The following is a 20,892-nucleotide window of genomic DNA, read 5'->3' on the forward strand; positions in this document are numbered from 1 at the left end:
GATCCTCAAATATGTAGCTGTATAAAAGTCTTGTGCAGAAGCTTTATGAAGTGGAGGGGAAAGAAGCAATGCACACAAGAACATGACCAAACCAGGAGGCAATTAAAAGCACAAACTGTACATCATTACTTTATTTTCTATCAAAGTAGAACAGTTTATATCAAAAACTTTTCATTTTGCACTTGTCCCTTTAACTGTTGGGCCATCAGCATTTCTAAACATTGATGCAAAAAATATTTTGTAGAACTATTCTATTTATTTAAGTTATCATTGTCTGTGAAAAGTGTTCAAAAGAGTTTATTAGAAGTATAAGAGCATTAAGAAAATATAAAGGGGAAGTAAACTTTGCTGTACAGGGTTACATATACAGAAGATAGCTTGCACAGTGCCATATATCCTTTTGTAAGCTAGTCTGGTCTTCAGAACTATATTTGAAGTCTGTTCCTCCTCCCTTTTGTTTTCTCTTTATCCATTTGGCCAGAAAGGTGATTGGGTGTGACTGAACCATTCTGGCTCTGAGCAAACCTTGTGACTGTTGACACACCATCCACAAACTTGGTCTTGAACAAGACGTTAGCATTAGTGAACATGCCATCTTTCAGTGACACCACAATAAACTGCAGATTTTAAAAAAGAGACAGTCACATTGATGGGGATATAGCTTTTCTTAACAAGAGAAATTCTTACCTCCTATTTCTCCTCCTCGTTCCTGCTGTATAGATGCAACACAAAATAATACTTCTGTACCTGGCTATAGAATAAGAATGGAGTTTACTTTGTCTTTCAATGATAATTTACTCTTTCCCATTCGTTGACAAGACCACAACTGGCAAGGTGAAAGGTTGATGTTCATAGGTTGGGCACAGTGCAGGGGACAAATGTTAAAAGATTAGTGAAGATCAAAGAAACATAGGATTTCAGAAGCCACTAAGAAACGACCAGTATAGAAAAGTAACTCTGGAAAATTGTTAAGATTTATGAAGGGGATATAGTTCAAATTAGGAGAATGATCAGACAAATTGACACTGGAACAAAGCAGTCCAAATTTCTCCAGTCTTTCCTCACGTTGCAAAGTTTTGACAGGGACCATTAACCTGCTTGCTCTCCTCCAGCACTGCCACCATTGCTCACATATCTCCCTTGCATCTTAGAAACCAGAAACAGACTCTCTACCCAAATAGCAGTCTCAGCAGAAAATTAGTGTTTTATCATGACCTTTTCTGCCTTGTATGTTTACTGCTTTGGCTATGCAGTTCAGCGTATTGCTGGATTTATCAATTGTTGTGCTATATTAATTGGACACTTAGATAAAGTATCTAGCTCTTTTTCAGCTTAATCCTAAACACTTTGCTTTAGAAAAAAAGAAAGGAATAACTGTGAATGGAATCAGAGGTTTGTTGAGAAGTTCTCTCTATCAGCTTAACGAGACAAGCACTGTCCACATGTGAAACGTGACCGAGTATTTTGTTGCTGACACTCCATGCTCCAGTCTGAAACTTTTTCAGACTACATCTCAATGTGCAATGCCACCAGCTTGCTAGACAATCAGTAATAAGAACCTTGGGCATTAGGGAATTCTCAAACCAAATGGAACGCAATCATGTACTTACAGCGAGACTGCTTAATGCAACATAGTCATAAGAATCAAACTTAGGGCCTTCGCCTTCAGCATCTGAATATAGAATTTAGATGTTCCTCAACTGCTAAGATTGTTAAAGTAACTAACAAAGACATATAGGCAGATTTCATGTTTCATCCAGAGCCTGTGTTCATTTAGTTGCTCTTAGCACAAGTTGATAGGATCACTAAAACTAGCTTTAGCACTAGATCAAGAAGGGACAATTGGCCCATTATTGATCAGTGTTCAACAATTGCTGTTTGAAGCACTATTGGAGGAAAGCAATATACCCATTGTTAAACAGACCCCCATAGTTCAAAATATCAATGTCAGCAAAATATCACAGACGTAGTCAGTCCTCAGCCTCATACAAAAGCGATACCTCAGTGAGAAATGAAAATAGGAAAGAAGGAATGCAAAATAGAGTAAGGGAGGCAACTACAGGGGGAGGAGGAGAAAAAAAAGTGGGGGAAGGAAAGGAAAGGGGTAGAAATTGTAAGATTCAAATATATTGTTGAAAATTAAATGAGGCAGTCAAACTTTTATCTGCGCCTCTCATTTTTCTTTTACATTCATAACATACCTGAGAGTGCCGGAAATGTGTTCGCAGCATCTGCCCAATGTTCTGGGTATGAGAGAGGTCAAGGGCTGCATCCACTTCATCCAGAATATAAATTGGAGCAGGTTTGAACAGCAACATAGCCAGAATCAGAGATAAAGCCACCAATGACCTACAGAATATAAACTTAAAACATTCAGTTAACGTAACAGAAGCTGAATGAAAAGAATCAGACATCTATAGATTTGAACAGAGTGTTCAGTGAACTTCTTACTATCAAATCAGAAGAGAAACTAGAACCAGAGCGCACAAGTTAAGGATACGAGGTCTCCATTTTAAGTCAAAGATTATCTTTTTTCTCAGATGTTGTTAGACTGTGGGATTCTCTTGCCCAGAAGGCAGTGGAGGCTGGATCATTGAATTTATTCAAGATCAAGTTAGATAGATTTCAAACATCAACAAGAGAGTTAAGGATTATGGTGACAGACGGGAAAGTGGAATTGAGACTACACCAGTTAAGCAAGCTGCAAGGGCCAAATGTTCCTATTCTCACATGCAGAGCTTTGGTTCAAGATTGCCTCCCTGACATACTTAGCATTGTTAATTTGCTGGAATAATTTTAACTTCGACATGGCAGGACATGCTCAGATTACCATACGAGTAAAAATATAGGCAAAGTAGTTGCAATTAAAATAATGCAAGATCTTTTAATCACATCATGACCTGACATAAACATACCAATATTCTTCACAAATCAGTCCAAAAAAGATCAATTTTTGAAGTGTGGATATGATCAAGTAATGGACAATTTTTTAAAAAATTTAACAGAAGCAAATACAGGTATGAAGGCAAGCATAATCAAAATCTGGTCCCCTCAAGTAGTGGGTGATATAGTGGCCTTGGAAAAGATTCAGAGGAGAGCCGCACGAATAATTTCGAGCCAACAAAATTCAAACTTAAACAGCCATGCTCCAGAGTAGCACAGACTTAGAGGCTAACAGGTGAATGTTTATAAAATAATGACAGCAATGGCTTGCATTGCCTATTGATATATTGAGGAGGATCCCAAGGATGGATGCTGGAATTAAATAAACAATTTAAAATACAAATTTATATTAATATACAAGTGTATAAAATTTGACATTCAAGCAGCTCCCTATAAGACTTGGAAACTAAGAGTCTATCCTAAGTTAGCACGGTGGCACAGTGGCTAGCAGTGCTGCCTCAACAGCACCAGGGACCCGGGTTCAATTCCAACCATAGGTCACTGTCTGAGTGGAGTTTGCACTTTCTCCCTGTGTCTGCATGGGTTTCCTCCAGGTGCTCTGGTTTCCTCCATCACTCCAAAGGTGTGCAGGTTAGGTAGACTGGCCCTGCTAAATTGACCCTTAGTGTTAGGAGGGGAGGAGGGCCTGGGTAAGATGCTCTGTCAGAGACTTTGTGTAGACTCAATAGCCAAATGGCCTTCTTCTGGACTGCAGAGATTCTATGCTAGACTGTTTAACTTAGGGTGAAATGGAGAAATTGCCAGGTGCGGGTCACGTGACTTGCTCTGATCCCTGCCTGATAACCAGCATAATCTTATAAATTTCATATCTGCATTACTTTCCACTGGATGGCATCAATCTCTCAATCTTCAGCTCTCCATTTATAACCAGAGTAGTTTTCAAGTGCATAATATCAACTGCCAACTCCATTACCTTACCTTTTCTGTATTTTTCTTTTAAACTGTCTGACCCAATTTCTTAGCAACATTCAAACAAATATTACTGGAACTGCTAACACATGCTGTCTAGTGCCATTGTACCATCTTTCAGATGAGTTGTTAAACCAGAAGTCCCACCTGATTCCACCCCCCACCTCCTTTCAAGCAGGTGTAAAAGACCCCATAGTCTAGTTTCAACAAAGAGCAGACAAGTTATCTCGGGTGTCCTGGCCAATATTTATTTCTCAGCCAACACTCCAAACAGATTGCCTGCTCATTATCTCAGAGGAGAATGGGACTGACTGGATTTCTCCAGACAGCTGGCAGGGACTCAGTGTGCTGAATGGTCTCTTTCTATACCATAATGACTAGATGACATGGATGTGGGAGCAGAATCAAGGCAACTGTTGGCTAGTTTATGCGTTGCATTGGTTACTTTAAAAAAAAAAGCAAATTTTCTTTTGAGGGCAATATAAAGGATGGAAGCAAAAGCAAAATACCGTAGATTCTGGAAACAGAAAATGCTGGAAATACTCAACAGGTCATACAACGTCTGTGATGAGAGAAATAGATGAAAGGAGATCAATCTGAAGCTTTTTCTCTCCCTGGATGCTGCCTAATTTGCTGAACATATTAAATAAAAACAGAGAATGTTAGAAACGCAGAATGTATTTTGCAACAAATAATGATCCAAGCTCAGCAATTCATGAGCAAGGGACCCCAGAATGAAGCAAGTTCCCAATCTCCACTCATTCTGACTGAAAAAAAGCTCCATGTTTCTTGGGGCTAACTAATACTACTCAGTCACATCCTGAAAATCTCCATGATAACTGACCAGTGGTTAAGGCAAGAGTCAACTGGAAACTAAATAACAAAGCTGCAAGAGCTGTACAGTGAACATAAACAGCAGCTGTTGTGACTAAGTTGGAAAAGTAGTACTAAATAGCCTTGCACCAACCTCCGAAAGATGATTTCTTGTATTCTTTTTTAAAAACAAATCAGTATTGGTAGGGCAATGTTTTCTATTGGCAAAGGCTATATTTTAAAAAATTCTGATCAAGAACATGCTACGTGCAAACATTTACCTTGTTTCCCTACAAAACAAGAACTGCACTTAAAGCAATTGACTGCTGCAAATTTGACTGTTTCTAGATGCTGCCTCAACTGTTCAGTATTTCCAGCACTTTTGTTTTTATTTTAGATTTCTAAAATCTGCAGTATTTTGCTTTTGAAATTGCTGTAAATCACTTGGGGATCTTTTGAAAGACACCATATAAATGACAGCACTTTCCATTTAATGGTGGAATTTGCAAACACTGTTCAGGTTGAAATTCCACATGCCCAAAAGTTCAAGAACACTGGTAAAGGGTTAATTGGAGCGTGTAAGCTGTGCACAATTATGTGCAGGTGGTCAGGAAGGCGAATGGGATGCTGGCCTTCATAGCGAGGGGGATTGAATATAAAAGTAGGGAGGTCTTGCTGCAGCTGTATAGGGCATTGGTGAGGCCGCAGCTGGAGTACTGTGTGCAGTTTTGGGCGCCGCACCTGCGCAAGGATATTTTGGCCCTGGAGGGAGTGCAGAGGAGGTTTACTAGGCTGATACCGGAGTTGAGGGGATTGAGCTATGAGGAGAGGCTGAATAAACTAGGCTTGTACTCGTTAGAGTTTAGAAGAATGAGGGGAGATCTCATTGAGACGTATAAGATGATGAATGGGATGGATAGGATAGAGGTGGAGAGACTCTTCCCGCTCAAAAAAGACAGTAGGACTAGGGGGCACAGCCTCAAGATAAAGGGGAGGCGGTTTAGAACGGAGTTGAGGAGGAACTTCTTCACTCAAAGGGTGGTGAATCTCTGGAATTCTCTGCCCGTTGAAGTGGTGGAGGCTGCCTCGCTAAATATTTTTAAGAAGCGGGTTGATGGGTTTTTGATAAGAGAAGGGATTAAGGGTTATGGGGAGAGGGCGGGAAAGTGGAACTGAGCCACGACAGATCAGCCATGATCTTATTGAATGGCGGGGCAGGCTCGAAGGGCTAGATGGCCTACTCCTGCTCCTATTTCTTATGTTCTTATGTTCTTATCTCATCAATTCTAGGACATAGATCTGCAGTACGTGACTCCATGTTGTTGCTCACAGCCCACTCTCTCACTAGGTAGATGTCAAATCTTTACAAGGCATTTTTGTGAAAACAGCATTTAATAATGGCACATTACTGAGGGGTAAACTGAAGGGTATAGATGAAAGCACGTTAGTGGCAAGACACTGCAGTTGAAAATTGGAGAAGGAAGAAATATTTACATCAAAAGGATAATTAAAACCAAAAATGTAATTAAAAAAAAACAGACCTTTGTCCACCACTAAGCTCAGTAAGATTCTCCTTCCAGGCTTCTCCAAGGGCTACTTTGAATTCAAGTCCATCTAGAATTGTCTTATCCTCGGGAGGTACCAACATGGCATTAGCCCCAGGAAGTAGTGTGGAGAAAATGGAGCCAAAATCTTTGTTTACCTAGATTAAATGAGATAAGTTCATAAAACAGGAATTACATCAGCCAATATACCAGGGTCAAGATACATTAGTTAAAATCAACTTGTTCCATTAGCTACACATCAAATTGTGCATTTTTAGACACAAAGCTATAAGCACATTTATTTAGTCACTCTGCTTCTTTAGAAAAGCTTTACATTGGAAGTCAGTGACAGTATACAAGTCCAAGGCCAGTTAGTTGACCTTTGACGTGTTAAGAGATATGAAAAATGTACCACACCCCCACCGGTAGAGGCAACCTAGCCCCCTGGCATTGCCTGAGGCAAACTGGCAATGCCCTCAGAAGGCCAGGGCAGGACCACTGCACATGCACCAATCTTGGTGCAGACAGGTCAGCACAGGCACAGTGGCCTACTCAGTGCTATGCTGCTAGCCTCTCCAACAGGAATAGGCACCGCCCACTGATTTTCGGAGGGAATCTTGCTAGGGTTCTCTGATGCACAGAATGTCAGACATTCAACCTGAAAATCCTGGTTAAAAAAACCAGCAGGAGTTACTCTCATTTTCATGCAAATCGGGGACATAAAATTGTTTTTGGGAGAATCCCACCCACAACTCTGTCTATTCCAAACTGATAAAACAGGGTCAATTGTCTCATCCCAGGCTTTTAGCCATGATGGTCCCCATTCATTTCCTTACTTATGCACCAGAAGCAGTCCAGAGAGAGTTCATTAGACTGAACCCTGGGATGAAGGTTGACCAGACCAGAACCATAAATATTGTGTTTTAGAAAAATGAGATGATTTTATTGAAACAGAAAATATTCTGAGAGGGTTTGACAGGGTAGATGGTGGGAGGATGTTTCCAATTATAGGAGAATCTAGATCTCCCCATTTAAGATGGAAATGAGGGGAAATTTCTTCTCTCAGAGGATTGAGATGGCACGGTGGCATAGGATTTGAAAACCAGCTTGGATCACAGTCCATGTCGAGTTTGCACATTCTCCCCATGCCTGTGTGGGTTTCCTCCGGGTGCTTCTGTTTCCTCCCACAGTCTGAAAGACGTGTTGCTGAGATGCATTCACCATGCTAAATTCTCCCTCAGTGTACCTGAACAGGTGCCAGGAGTGTGGCGACTAGGGGATTTTCAGTGACTTCATTGCATTGTTAATGTATGCCTATTTGTGACACTAATAAAAAAAACTTTAAACTTTATAAAACATATTTTTACAGTATAGAAAGAGGTTCTTCAGCCCAATCAAGCACCTATCTATTCTAATCCCATTTCCAGCACTTGGTCTATCGCCTGGTATGCTATGGCATTTCAAGTGTTTATCTGAATGCTTCTTAAATGTTCTAAGGGTTCCCGCTTCTACCAACCTTTCAGGCAGCAGGTTCCAGATTCCCACCACTCTCTGGGTGAAAACATTTTTCCTTAAATCCCCTCTAAACCTATGCCCCCTGATTATTGAACCTTCAATGGGGAAAGCTTTTTCCTGTCTACATCACTCAACATATAAATTAGGGTTTACCTGTTTCCATGCAACATTCAACGCTTCATTTTTCTTTTTATCCAGTTCTTCAATAGTTGAAAGAATTTTTGACTTGTCATTTTGAACTATTCTTTTTTTCTTCATCAAATCATTGTACTGTGAACAAGCATAAAGGAAATCTACTCAAATTTCATGAATGTCTCATATTAATGTTAAAAAAAAGTATAGCTGTACAAGTGGATGTCCAAAATTGGCACCTATAGGTTTAATCAAAGCTATTTTATAATTAATATTTACCATGATGCTGATGTTAATTTAACTTCATAGTTGATTACTGGGCACTGTGAGGGTGAAAATGACTTGCGTGATCATTTAAAGATGAAGGAGTGAATGGAATCCTTGACCGCTTCATAGGGAACCCACTTATAATTTTAATAGGTGTGCATGCTACAATTATGTAGGACAGATCCCTAAAGGCTTAAACCCTTGTGTTCTGTTTACAATGTTATCTGGCAAACCTTTCTGTCCCATGGGCTATTTGCTCATAACAAAACAAACACTCAGCTGGAATGCCAAAGCTGGAAGTGAAACAAAAACCAAACTGTTCCAAATGCCATGGGACAGATGCGATGTAAAACAATCCCCAGAACGTTCACTCCTTCAACATGAGGATAAACATGGCTCTTAATTATGGTTATTAGCATGGCTATAATTACCATTTTAGATAAGTAAAGCAGCTGCAGAGGACAGATGTTGGACTGCATACGTACCACTGCTTGTACTTAAATAACTGAAATGCCCCTTTATTAGCAGAACAAGCAAATCATACCCAATACTTATAGAATGACATATCATTTCACTGGCAGGGCCTTACAAAATGTCATTTCATGTGAGGCATCCTTACGTCACCTATAATCTCCTACAATGTATAGGCAATTAAATACCACATTGTCTGGTCTTTGTTGCAGGGATATTTGCTCAAGATTAAGTGCAATGCCAAAGAAAATCCAAATTATTTATATTTAAGATGATTTAAAGTGCTCTTGTATGAAGAATGCAGAGGACAAATAGTTCCCGCACTGTCAATTGCACAAGGAGACTTGCAGGGAACAGAGCGCTGGCCCCAAGAATTTGTTTCATTTCTTTTGTGCTCTTTGAGATTGAAATGTAATGTTTTACCCGCTCCTCCGCCTGGCTGAGCATGTTCATCGCTCTCACATTAACAGTTTTGCCCAGTGTATCTTTCTTCTCCTGTAGCTTTTGGAGCCTCTGGCCTGCTTCTTTAGGATTGTTTGCTTCAAAGTCATAGACTGTGTTGGTCTGACCAAACAGGTGCTTTTCAGAGGGAATCCACTCATATTCTTTCAGCATTTTGGTCACCTGCACAAGTTTTATAGGACATGAGAATTATTGCAAAGACCAACAGTACAATTCCAACTTCTAATTCATCAAATCCTACTAAAAGATGGGTTTGTGAAAAAAATACATTTTCCAGTTTTGGTGAAAAAGAACCAGTTCCCAAAGTGAATACTTACAAGCACAAGTTCTTGCCTTCTGTACTCATTTGCACCATGTGTACTAATTAAGGAATTATTTTCCTTGCATTTTACAGAAAACTACCAGGACTGCCAGGGTTTGTCTCATTTTAATGAAGGTGTCGAGTTCTCCAACGAGGGGAAGGGGAATCAGGCATTAGAAATTTGCAGAGACCATGGGAAATCTTTATTGCATGCAGTTACACAAACACGGACAAAACCAAGTCTACTTAGTATTGCTTCAGTCACTGACCATAGGCCAGTTAATAGCCATTTCAAATGCCCTTCCTTCAGTATACAGTCACCAAAACCAAAGCACTCTCTGATTCCCACTGCCTCACTCCAGCCTCTTCCCCATTCATCAGGAGACAGAATTTGATGTATTTTTGGATGTTGAGTGAAGCTTGTACTTAAATAACTGATTTATATCCTGCTGTATCCTCTGATGGTCCTCAAATCCGCTATCCGCAAATCCACCATCCTTTGTGTCATCCACAAATTTACTAATCAATCCAGTTACATTTTCCTCCAAATTATTTACATATATTACAAACAGGAAAGGTCCCAGCATTGATCCCTGAGGAACTGTCACAGCCCTCCATTCAGAAACGCACCCTTTCACTGCTACCCTCTGTCTTCTTTGACCGAGCCAGTTTTGTCTTCACCTTGCCAGCTCATCTCTGATCCCATGTGACTTCACTTTCTGCACCAGTCTGCCATGAAGGAATCTTGTCAAAGGCCTTACTGAAGTCCATGTAGACAACATCCACTGCCCTACCCTCAATCATATGTCACGTCCTCGAAAAACTCGATCAAGTTCATGAGACAGAACCTACCCTTCACAAAACCACGTTGCCTCTCACTAATATGTCCCTTATTTCCAAATGGGAATAAATCCTGTCTCGAAGAATCCTCTCCAATAATTTCACTACCACTGATGTAAGGATCACTATCTTATAATTACCTGGATTATTCTTGCTACCCTTCTTAAGCAAAGGAACAACATTGGCTATTCTCCAATCCTCTGGGACCCTCCCTGTAGCCAGTGAGAATATAAAGATTTCTCTCAAGGCCCCAGCAATTTCCTCCCTTGCCTCTCTCTGCATTCTGGGGTATATCTCATCAGATCCTGGAGACTTGTCTAGCTTAATGTTTTTCAAGAACCCCAGTACCACCACCTTTTTGATCTCAACATTACTCAAACTATCTACCCATCCTTTCCCAAACTCATCATTCACCAAGTTCTTCTCTTTGGTGAAAACTGATGCAAAGTACTCATTTAATACCTTGCCCATTTCCTCTGGCTCCATGCATAGATTCCCTCCCTTGTCCTTGAGTGGGCCAAACCTCTCCCTGGCTACCCTAAAAAGCATTGGGATTTTCCTTAATCCTGCTGGCCAATGCTTTTTCATGACCCCTTTTAACCCTTCTTACTTCTTGCTTAAATTTCTTTCTACTTTCCTTGTATTCCACACTTGCTTCGTGTTCCCAGCCTCCTAGCTTTGACAAATGCTTCCCTTTTCTCTTTGACTAGGCTCACAATATGTCTCGTTAGCAAAGGTTCCCAAAACTTGCCATACTTATCCTTCATCCTTACAGGAATGTGCCGGTAAGGATGAACTTACACCTGAAAGCCTCCCTCATGCCAGATGTTGATTTGCCCTCAAACATCTGCCCCCAATCTGCATTCTCCAGTTCTTGCCTAATTTTGTAATTAGCCTTCCCCCAATTTAGCACCTTAACTTGAGGACTACACTTTTCTTTATCCATAAGTACCTTAAAGCTTACTGAATTGTGGTCACTGTTGCCAAACTGCTCCCCTACTGAAATATCGACTACCTGGCTGGGCTCATTCCCCAATACCAGGTCCAGTATGGCCCCTTCCTGAGCTGGACTATCTACATACTGTTTCAGGAAGCCCTCCTGGATGCTCTTTACAAACTTTGCCCCATCCATGCTCCTAGCACTAAATGAGTCCCAGACAATATAGGGGAAATTAAAATCTCCCCCCGCAACAACCCTGTTATTTTTATATCTTGCCAAAATCTGTCTACATATCTGTTCCTCAATCTCCTGCTGGCAGTTGGGTAGCCTATAGTAAACCCCCAACATTGTGACTACACCTTTCCCATTCCTGAGCTCAAGCCATATTGCCTTGCTGTATGAGCCCTCTGTGGTGTCCCTCCAGAGTACAGCTGTGATATTCTCCTTAAATCAGTAATGCAACTCCCTGCCCCTTTTACATCCCCCTCTATCCTGCCTGAAACTTCTGTATCCTGGAATGTTAAGCTGCCAGTCCTGTCCTTCCCTTAACTAAGTCTCTGTAATGGCAACAGCATCATAGTTCCTAGTACTAATCCAAACTCCAAGTTCATCTGCCTGACCTGTTCACTTCTCGCATGGAAACAAATGCACTTCAATCCACCAGACCCTCTGATTAGCAACCCCACCCTGCCTGCTGTTTCTCTGAGTCTTACTGGCCCTACTCTCTGGTTCTCCTTCAGCTAATTCACCTTTGCTTTGGTTCTCACCCTCTCTACCAAACTAGTTTAAATCTTCCCATGTGACACTAGCAAATCTCCCACCAGAATATTTGTGCCCTTCTGGTTTAGGTGCAACCTGTCCTTCTGGTACAGGTCCCAACGGCCCCAGAAGTGACTCCAGTGGTCAAGATATCTGAAACCCTCCCTGCTACACCAGCTGTTTAGCTACATCGTCCTATTCCTAGCCTCACTAGCACACGGCACAGGGAGTAATCCTGAGATTACAACCCTAGAAGTCCTGCTTTTTAACCTTTTACCTAACTTGCTAACTGCTGCTGCAGCACCTCATCTCTCTTCCTGCCAGTGTCGTTAGTACCAACATGCACACGACCTCTGGCTGTTCACCCTCTCCCTTCAGAATGCTTTCTTTCCATTCAGAGACATCCTGTTCCTAAGCAACAGCATTTGAACAGTCAACTTGCTACATTCTTCAGAGTATATGGGAAGCCATGCCCTCTATCTGTGCCAACCTGGAAGCAGAAATCATTTCTGACCATAATTGACTAACTGAATCATGATCACGACTTTACATAAAGTCTACTCTAGGACCGCTCAAATATCCTTCAGAAAAATTTGTAATCCCAAGACAGCCCCCAATACTGATTTCTAATTGTACAGGAAATAATCTTTCCATTACCTAAAATGTTAATCACTTATTAATTGCCCACCTATTCCCTTACACGAACCTTAGCAGCAGCATCGGCAGTGTCCCGTTTATGCTTATTAATGTTGTGCTCCAATTCTTGAATTTTCAGCTGTGCTTCATTTTTCTGTTTCATTAATTCAGATATAAAACTGGTCTTGATTTGAATGTCTTTATTCTGTGACTTTATGTCTTCCTTTTGTTTAGCCAGATCATCCTCAGCGTTCTTCACAGCTTCCTATAAATAAAGGAATGAGACACACACAATCACCAAAGTCACATAACCTCTGCCTTGTGGATCAATTCCACTCTTCCATTTTAATGCGTTAGTACCTTATTATTTGCCACTTCTTCAGCCATGTTTTCAATCTGTTCTTTGTAAGATCTGATGGCTTCGTCCACAGCCTCGATCTGCTGTTTGTAGCTAGTCTGCTCACGTTTCAACTCTTCCAATTCCAAAAGCAGGGCATCCATTTCCTACAGGTAAAACAACTCAAACTAGCATCCAGAGGGAAAAAAAACAAAGTGACAATCTGTCCTTTGCTCTCCTATGCCTCATTTTGGAACTTATACTCTAAACTCCCTGAATAAATATCCATTGAAAAGAACAGAAGATTTGAACTAGCAGCCCATCTGCTCTTAGGCCTATTGAGGCCCTTGAGTGGCCAGTTAGCTGCCATTTAAGGGCCTCAATCTTCAGTCTGCAGGGAAGGCGAGCAGCTCAGCGGCTTTGACAGTGCAGGCTGCAATTGGGCAGGATGGGAGAATGCGTTCTTGGTGTTACTGTGCCAATTGGGGCACTCCTCCCAACACAAGATCATATCACTCATGCCTTTAGGCCTCTCCACCCCAATCCCACCCTCTCTAACCTAATATGTTCTCCAGAAAATCCACCCCTTTTTCTTGTTCCCGTTCCCAGTTTCTCTATCTACAGAGAAAATACTGGAAAATCTCAGCAGGTCTGGCAGCAATTTGTAAGGAGAAAAAAAAAGACTTGACGTTTTGAGTCCAGAAGACCCTTTGTCAAAGTTAAAAGGCATAGAAAGTGGGAGATATTTATACATATCATTCATATGACTCTTTCATTCCCTCATCCTACAGTATAAATATCTCCCACTTTTTAAGACTTTTAGCTTTGACAAAGGGTCATCTGGACTTGAAACATAAGCTCTTTTCTCTCCTTACAGATGCTGCCAGACCTGCTGAAATTTTGCAGCATTTTCTCTTTTGGTTTCAGATTCCAGCATCCACAGTAAGTTGCTTTTACCTCTCCCCATCTACCTGTTCAGTCAGATCAACCTGCTCTCAGGGAACCTCTGATGCTACTCCACATCATGGAAGGATGCATGTGAATATTAGAAATTCAACAGAACAGATCAAATCTCCAATCTATGAGAATAATTGATTTTAAAGTGATTAGCATGCATGTTGATGTTGCTTTGTGTTGTAGAAATTACAGAAATCATTGAGCTGTGCAAAGTTGAATTTGTCATTCCCAACAGGATTCCATACCTCACACACTAGCTGACTTCCTTGCTATTCAGAGGCAAACTACTCATCTCATTGCAATGATATAGAACCATAGAATCCCTACAGCACAGAAGGCGGCCATTCAGCCCAATGGGTCTGCACCAACCACAATCCCACCCAGGCCCTATCCCCTTAACCACATGCATTTAGCCTAGATAGTCCCTCTGACACTAGGGGGCAGATTATCATGGCCAATCCACCTAACCCACACATTTTTGGACTGTGGGAGGAAACCAGAGCAGACACAGGGAAAATGTGCAAACTTCACACAGTCAGTGACCCAAGCCAGAAATCAAACCCGGGTCCCTGGCGTTATGAGGCAGCAGTACTAATCACTGTGCCACCCTCTCGCCCAGTTATGCACCTGTTGTTTCCCTTTAGTTTTCTTGCTGGACAAGTCAGCCTTCTTTTTGGCACCATCAAGCCTTTTTTGAGCTTCCTTCAATTCCTTCTCCCTCTCAAATTCAGCATTTTTCATCTTGTTTTCCAAAGTCTTGTATTTTTCTTCTGCCTTCTTTTGGACTTCTTTCGTTTTGTTAAGCGTCTCTTCACACTCAACTAGAATTAAAGGAGATAGCATAAGATCAGTGTCATGTTGAGCTCACACCTTCCTATACCTTTTGGTCTGAAGTGTGCTCCATTTTTCATCAACTAGTCAAAGGACAATTTACTTATAGCACATAAAAAGTTAGCTGTCATAAGACTTTCATGGGAATTAAACTATGAACAGAAGGTTTTGCAAAGCTAAAAAGGGCATTTCCAAACACCCATCAGGAAATAATGCATTAAATACAAAGGAGACTTGAGACTTAATAATAGACACTTTTAATAAACTCTCAAAGAACATAAGAAATAGGAGCAGGAGTAGGCCATCTAGCCCTTCGAGCCTGCCCCGCCATTCAGTAAGATCGTGGCTGATCTGTCGTGGCTCAGTTCCACTTTCCCGCCCTCTCCCCATAACCCTTAATCCCCTCTCTTATCAAGAACCCATCAACCCGCTTCTTAAAAATATTTAGCGAGGCAGCCTCCACCACTTCAACGGGCAGAGAATTCCAGAGATTCACCACCCTTTGAGTGAAGAAGTTCCTCCTCAACTCCGTTCTAAACCGCCTCCCCTTTATCTTGAGGCTGTGCCCCCTAGTCCTACTGTCTTTTTTGAGCGGGAAGAGTCTCTCCACCTCTATCCTATCCATCCCATTCATCATCTTATACGTCTCAATGAGATCTCCCCTCATTCTTCTAAACTCTAACGAGTACAAGCCTAGTTTATTCAGCCTCTCCTCATAGCTCAATCCCCTCAACTCCGGTATCAGCCTAGTAAACCTCCTCTGCACTCCCTCCAGGGCCAAAATATCCTTGCGCAGGTGCGGCGCCCAAAACTGCACACAGTACTCCAGCTGCGGCCTCACCAATGCCCTATACAGCTGCAGCAAGACCTCCCTACTTTTATATTCAATCCCCCTCGCTATGAAGGCCAGCATCCCATTCGCCTTCCTGACCACCTGCTGCACCTGCAAGCTGGGTTTTTGCGACTCATGCACAAGGACCCCGAGGTCCCTCTGCACCGTCGCCTGCTGCAGTTTTTCGCCCTGTAAGTAATAGTCCTTCCTACCATTCTTCCTACCAAAGTGGACCACCTCACACTTGCCAACATTAAATTCCATTTGCCATTTCCTGGCCCATTCGCCCAGCCTATCTAGATCCTTCTGCAGACTCTCCACACCCTCCGCACAATTTGCCTTTCCCCCAATCTTGGTGTCATCAGCAAATTTCGACACCCTGCACTCGGTTCCCTCCTCCAGATCATCTATATAAATGGTACAAACAACAAATACCAGCATTCATGTGAGAAGCACTATAAAGTGAGCAAATAAAAAAATTAACTCGCCTCCCTGCTGGATTCCGACTGAAATTAAGAGCTTCAAATGAGACTCTTACAAGCTCCTCAGAGAATTTTAACTCCCTAAATATAGTGCTGTTGGAAGGCATCAGATTCAGTAAAGCATCCTCTTTCAGAGCACACTATCATTGAATGAAATCCTATTTTCAACCCAATATACCCAGCTTTTCCAAAACTGTTAAATAATTTTCTATCAATAGCGCACTTTTGCAGATTGCTTCCTACTCTTAACACCAATTGTAGAAATGGAGCTCATTGTACAATGTCAGTTATCAGTATTCTTGCTCTATGTATATTGTTATCGCTCAATATTTATTCTTGATGCTTCTTGCATTATTCATTTATTTTATGTTTCATTGTGTTTAAAAAGTTTAGTTAATTTCTGTATGCAGGTCATTTATGATGTGGATGTGCCGGCGTTAAACACAGTTAAAAAGTCTGACAACACCAGGTTTTAGTCCAACCGATTTATTTGATAGTAAACTCACGAGCTTTCGCTGAGCAGAAACTGAAAGCCAAGTTCCGCACACAAGGATGGCCTCAACCGGGATTTTTGATTCATGTCACGCTATCTGTAACCCCCACAACTTGCCTGGACTTGCAAAATCTCACTAACTGTCCTACTGGAGACAATTCACACCTCTTTAACCTGTGCTTAACCCTCTCTTCACTCACATTGTCTGCATCCGTAAAGGCCTAATTACCTGTTAAGACTCGCATTCCAACCATTATCTTGTAATTGAGTTTGTGTCTATATATGCCCTGTTTGTGAAACAAATCCTACACTCACCTGATGAAGGAGTGGCGCTCCGAAAGCTCGTGAGTTTACTATCAAATAAATCGGTTGGACTAAAACTTGGTGTTGTCAGACTTTTTACTGCAGGTCATTTATGCAGACTAAAAACAAGTGACATGGAAAACATCACTTAATACCTTCATTAAACCCAACTTCTTATGCAGTTTCAGCACAACATTAGATTTTTTTTAGTTTAATCAGAAGATTTACCACAAAGAACTTAACTAATAACTAGTTTATGCTATATAGAATTCCAACACCCACATAACCTGAAGCCTAATTCACCTACCTTCTCAAAGAAATAAGGCTAAGTCAAGATCTTTCCCATCTAAAGCCTGCTAAGACACTCAAGTTGAGGCTTTCTAGGTATTTTTCTAGTCAACTCTTTAGAATAGAGCCCACTGCTTTGCAGAGAATATAGAAAAACTACAGCACAAACAGGCCCTTCGGTCCACAAGTTGCGTCGATGATATCCATATCTACTAGGCTTACATATAACCCTCAAATCTATTAAGTTCCATGTACTCATCCAGAAGTCTCTTGAAAGACCCTATCAAATTTGCCTCCACCACCACCGACGGCAGCCGATTCCACTCACCCACCACCCTGAGTGAAAAACTTACCCCTGATATCTCCTCTATATCTACTCCCCAGCACCTTAAACCTGTGTCCTCTCGTAGCAACCATTCCAGCCCTTGGAAAAAGCCTCTGACAATCCACCCTATCTATACCTCTCAACATCTTATACACTTCTATCAGGTCACCTCTCATCCTTCGTCTCTCTAAGGAGAGAAGACCGAGCTCCCCCAACCTTTCCTCATAAGACATGCCACCCAATCCAGGCAACATCCTTGTAAATCTCCTCTGCACCCTTTCAATAGCTTCCACATCCTTCTTGTAATAAGGCAACCAGAACTGAGCACAGTATTCCAAGAGAGGGCTGACTAGGGTCTTATAAAGCTGACTATATCCTACACTCATGAAAAGTTTCAGTACCATTTCTGCCACCCCTTCCCCTTTTAATTATTGTAGCAAGTACCAATAGTTTTTTGAAGGGTCTCAAATTCCTCTTGTTGCTTGTGGTAGGAGCTCTGTTGAAGTTTTACCAGGAGTAGCTCTTCTTCCTGAGATTTCAATTCACACTGCAGTTTCAACTCCCGATATCTGAAAAGGTTTGTGGAAAAACAATATTTTTGTAGCACCAAATCAAAAGCATAGGAATAGAGAAGGAACTTTCCATTCTATTTACTCAATTCAGTTCAAATAAACAGCTGTCTTCAGTGAACATTAAGTGAACAGTGAGTCTATATTTCCTCCTTGCTCATTGGTTAGTTTTGTATTTTTCTGTCTTTTCATTATGCGACTAAGCCTTAATCTACAAAGCTTCACCCATCACATACTTGGGCTCTTAAATCTAGCCAGCACAAACAACTTTTACACAGGAGTTCAAAGATATGCATATACAAGGGCAACACTCTTTCCAGTAGCCAAATCACAGCCCCAGACTTCCCACTCTTGCTTGGCTCTTCAACAAGAATCAGCATGATTAATATCCGAGATACAGATTGAGAACATGAGAAAAGATTAGAATCTAATAAGTCAGCACACCTCAGGGGAAATCGAAAGAGGCAAGATATTATTGCTGATATTATTCATTCAGAAATAGAGGAAGGAAGAGTCCCATTTTATGAAGTAACAGCAGCCACTTGGCCTCACAGAGAGACCTGGTTGCCAACATTTTCTGCAATAAACAGAGGGATTGAAAAGAAAACTCAACACTTCAACCTTTGTGTACTCTCTCTAAACAAAGGTACAAGTTTGGGCTAAGGCAGGCATGGTTTGGTGGGAAAGGGAAAATGCAGGAAAAGGGGAAAGTGAGAGACGGTTAAGTGGATGGTCTCAATCAACATAACAAAGATGTCCATGGGCCCTGGCACTCACTGAACGAGAGGATGGCACGGGTAGTAGAGAACAAGAGCAGCTTAAGAACTGGGTTAGTGGACCTAAAATAAAACCAGAGGTCAGCTTTATCTTAAGGACAATCCTGAAATTGTGGATGTTTTTGCAGAGTGTTAGTAGGGCCCAATAGTGTTTTGTGCGATGCAGTCAGATTGGGTGAGGAATGGCTGAACTAGGTGTGCATCACATACATTCAAGTCTGTAGCCCTTGGACTCAAAGGAACAAAGCTGGAGAAAGAGAAAAGCTATGATAGGAGAGACTTAGACTTTTACTGGGGACAAGAACATCTAAAAACAGGTAAAGAAGTGACTGAGCAGACTGATGGGTGCAGAAATGCTTAGGCAAATGGAAGGTCTGAGACTAGACACTGGAAGTCTCAGCCGAGTTAGAGGCCCTGTAAATAAGCTGGAGTCTGCTTTCAGCACCAATAAACTAACACCCAGATTCAGAGGTGGGGTGGAGGGCACATCAGTCCATTAGTTGGTTGAGTGTATCAGTAGACATACTGCTTGAGTCTTTGAGGAAAATGGGGGGAAAAGAAAGGAAATGAGCCACGAGGCAGTACATAAAGCAAATACATAGCAGATCAAACATTGTCTTTGAGAGGGAGAACGAGTTATTATGTCAGGCAAATGATCATAGAATAGAACCATAAATCCCTACAGTACAGAAGTAAGTCATTCTGTCCATCGGGTCTGCACCAACAATCACACTCAGGCTCTAGCCTTTAATCGCATGTATTTACCCGCTAATCCCCCTGACACTAAGGGTCACTTTAACATGTCCAATCCACGTAGCCCACGCATCTTTGGACTATGGAAGGAAACCAGAGTACTCAGAGGAAACCCACAAAGACATGAGGAGAATGTACAAACACATATAGCCAGTAAATCCAGGCTGGAATTGAATCCAGATCCCTGGAGCTGTGAGGCAGCAGTGCTAACCATTGTGCCACCGTACTGCATCAGAACTGGAAAAAGTTAGACATGTTAGAGTTTCTGAGCAAGCACAGAAGCAAGAAAAGTCTTGCTTGGGGGAGTGGTAATTAAATAATAAACAAATGTAAGTGGGTGGCAACTGGACAGTGAAGATACGCAAGACAGCATAGGCTCTTTCACAGAAGACAAACAGTGATCTTGATGAAAGGTGGTGCGTAGCAAAGGATTTGAGAGACCAACGGAGCAGAGAAGAGTCAGCATTAATGCTGACTCTAGGTACTAAGCAGCAGAGCAAAGGTCACTGGTTAGCAGTGGAGGAGAATGGGAACCAGAAAAGAACAAACAAATGTCAGTACATGGTGGACTGAAAAAAAAATCCAGCAGAGAAAACACAAAATACTCAACAGCCAGCTTGACAGAATTGAGATACCCCAGTACGTTGGGCTGGAGCTGAAGAAATGGTCTTTGTACCCGCCCAAATGGGGGCCTAAAAGCTCTGCCCTGGTTGAGTCAGAAGCTGGTGACTTCAAGACTAATTCAGCTTTCATGCAGAACATTTAGGCTGACCAGTATTAAGCTGAGGGATAACAGTCTGAGGTATCCTCCTTTAGATGAGACATCCACCCATTCAATGATTCATGCAGAGATTTAACACCCTATCAGGATGCTCTTTCTCCCAAGTTTCTTATTCAACATTTTCCACTCAAAAAGCACAAACAGATTAGCAAGTTACTCATTTATGTTAATCAAGCATGCAGGATTTTTACCAAAACAGCAAACGCACGCCAAAGCAATTAATTACACAAGTCTGTAGATGTTTTTTTGAGACTCAACTAGGTGCTATACAAATGTAAATACTTTCCTTGCATCATGTTAGAGAGTCAAAAAATTGTAACTTGTTAAAACACAAGTTGCTGATTTATACTCCATTAGCATTCTAAAATTATCATACAGGTAGAATAAAAAATGTTTTAATAACCCAAGGAGCAAACATACTTTTCCACAATACTCTTTAGACTCTCCAGCTCTTTATCCACTTTCTGTAACTCAGCTTGTTGAGATTTGAGCTGTTCCTTGATATCCTTCAGGTCCTGGAGTTTAACCAGCACAGAGGCAGACTGCGTACGGGCACCTGGTTAACAGAATTAATCCACAACGGTCACATACGCTGAACCTAGCCAACCACCG

The 20,892-nt window shown here is 41.5% G+C and overlaps 1 protein-coding gene across 1 annotated transcript in view; it reads right to left on the reverse strand.

Annotated features, from left to right (window-relative positions):
* Positions 1 to 113: 113 nt before the first annotated feature.
* The window catches only part of smc2 (structural maintenance of chromosomes 2), a 41,035-nt gene continuing 20,256 nt past the window's right edge, over positions 114 to 20,892 (reverse strand). Inside the window, exons 15-24 of the mRNA XM_080188422.1 lie at positions 20,701 to 20,836; positions 17,846 to 17,970; positions 14,475 to 14,668; positions 12,914 to 13,057; positions 12,624 to 12,818; positions 9,039 to 9,239; positions 7,899 to 8,015; positions 6,228 to 6,388; positions 2,202 to 2,349; positions 114 to 617 (exon numbers count right to left, since the gene is read on the reverse strand). Of these exons, the coding sequence (XP_080044548.1) occupies positions 426 to 617; positions 2,202 to 2,349; positions 6,228 to 6,388; positions 7,899 to 8,015; positions 9,039 to 9,239; positions 12,624 to 12,818; positions 12,914 to 13,057; positions 14,475 to 14,668; positions 17,846 to 17,970; positions 20,701 to 20,836 (1,613 nt within the window). The 3' untranslated portion in view covers positions 114 to 425. The remainder of the gene's footprint in view (positions 618 to 2,201; positions 2,350 to 6,227; positions 6,389 to 7,898; positions 8,016 to 9,038; positions 9,240 to 12,623; positions 12,819 to 12,913; positions 13,058 to 14,474; positions 14,669 to 17,845; positions 17,971 to 20,700; positions 20,837 to 20,892) is intronic.

The sequence above is a fragment of the Carcharhinus amblyrhynchos genome, chromosome 5 (genome assembly GCF_965287045.1).
Source record: "Carcharhinus amblyrhynchos chromosome 5, sCarAmb.v2.hapA, whole genome shotgun sequence".
NCBI lineage: Eukaryota > Metazoa > Chordata > Chondrichthyes > Carcharhiniformes > Carcharhinidae > Carcharhinus > Carcharhinus amblyrhynchos.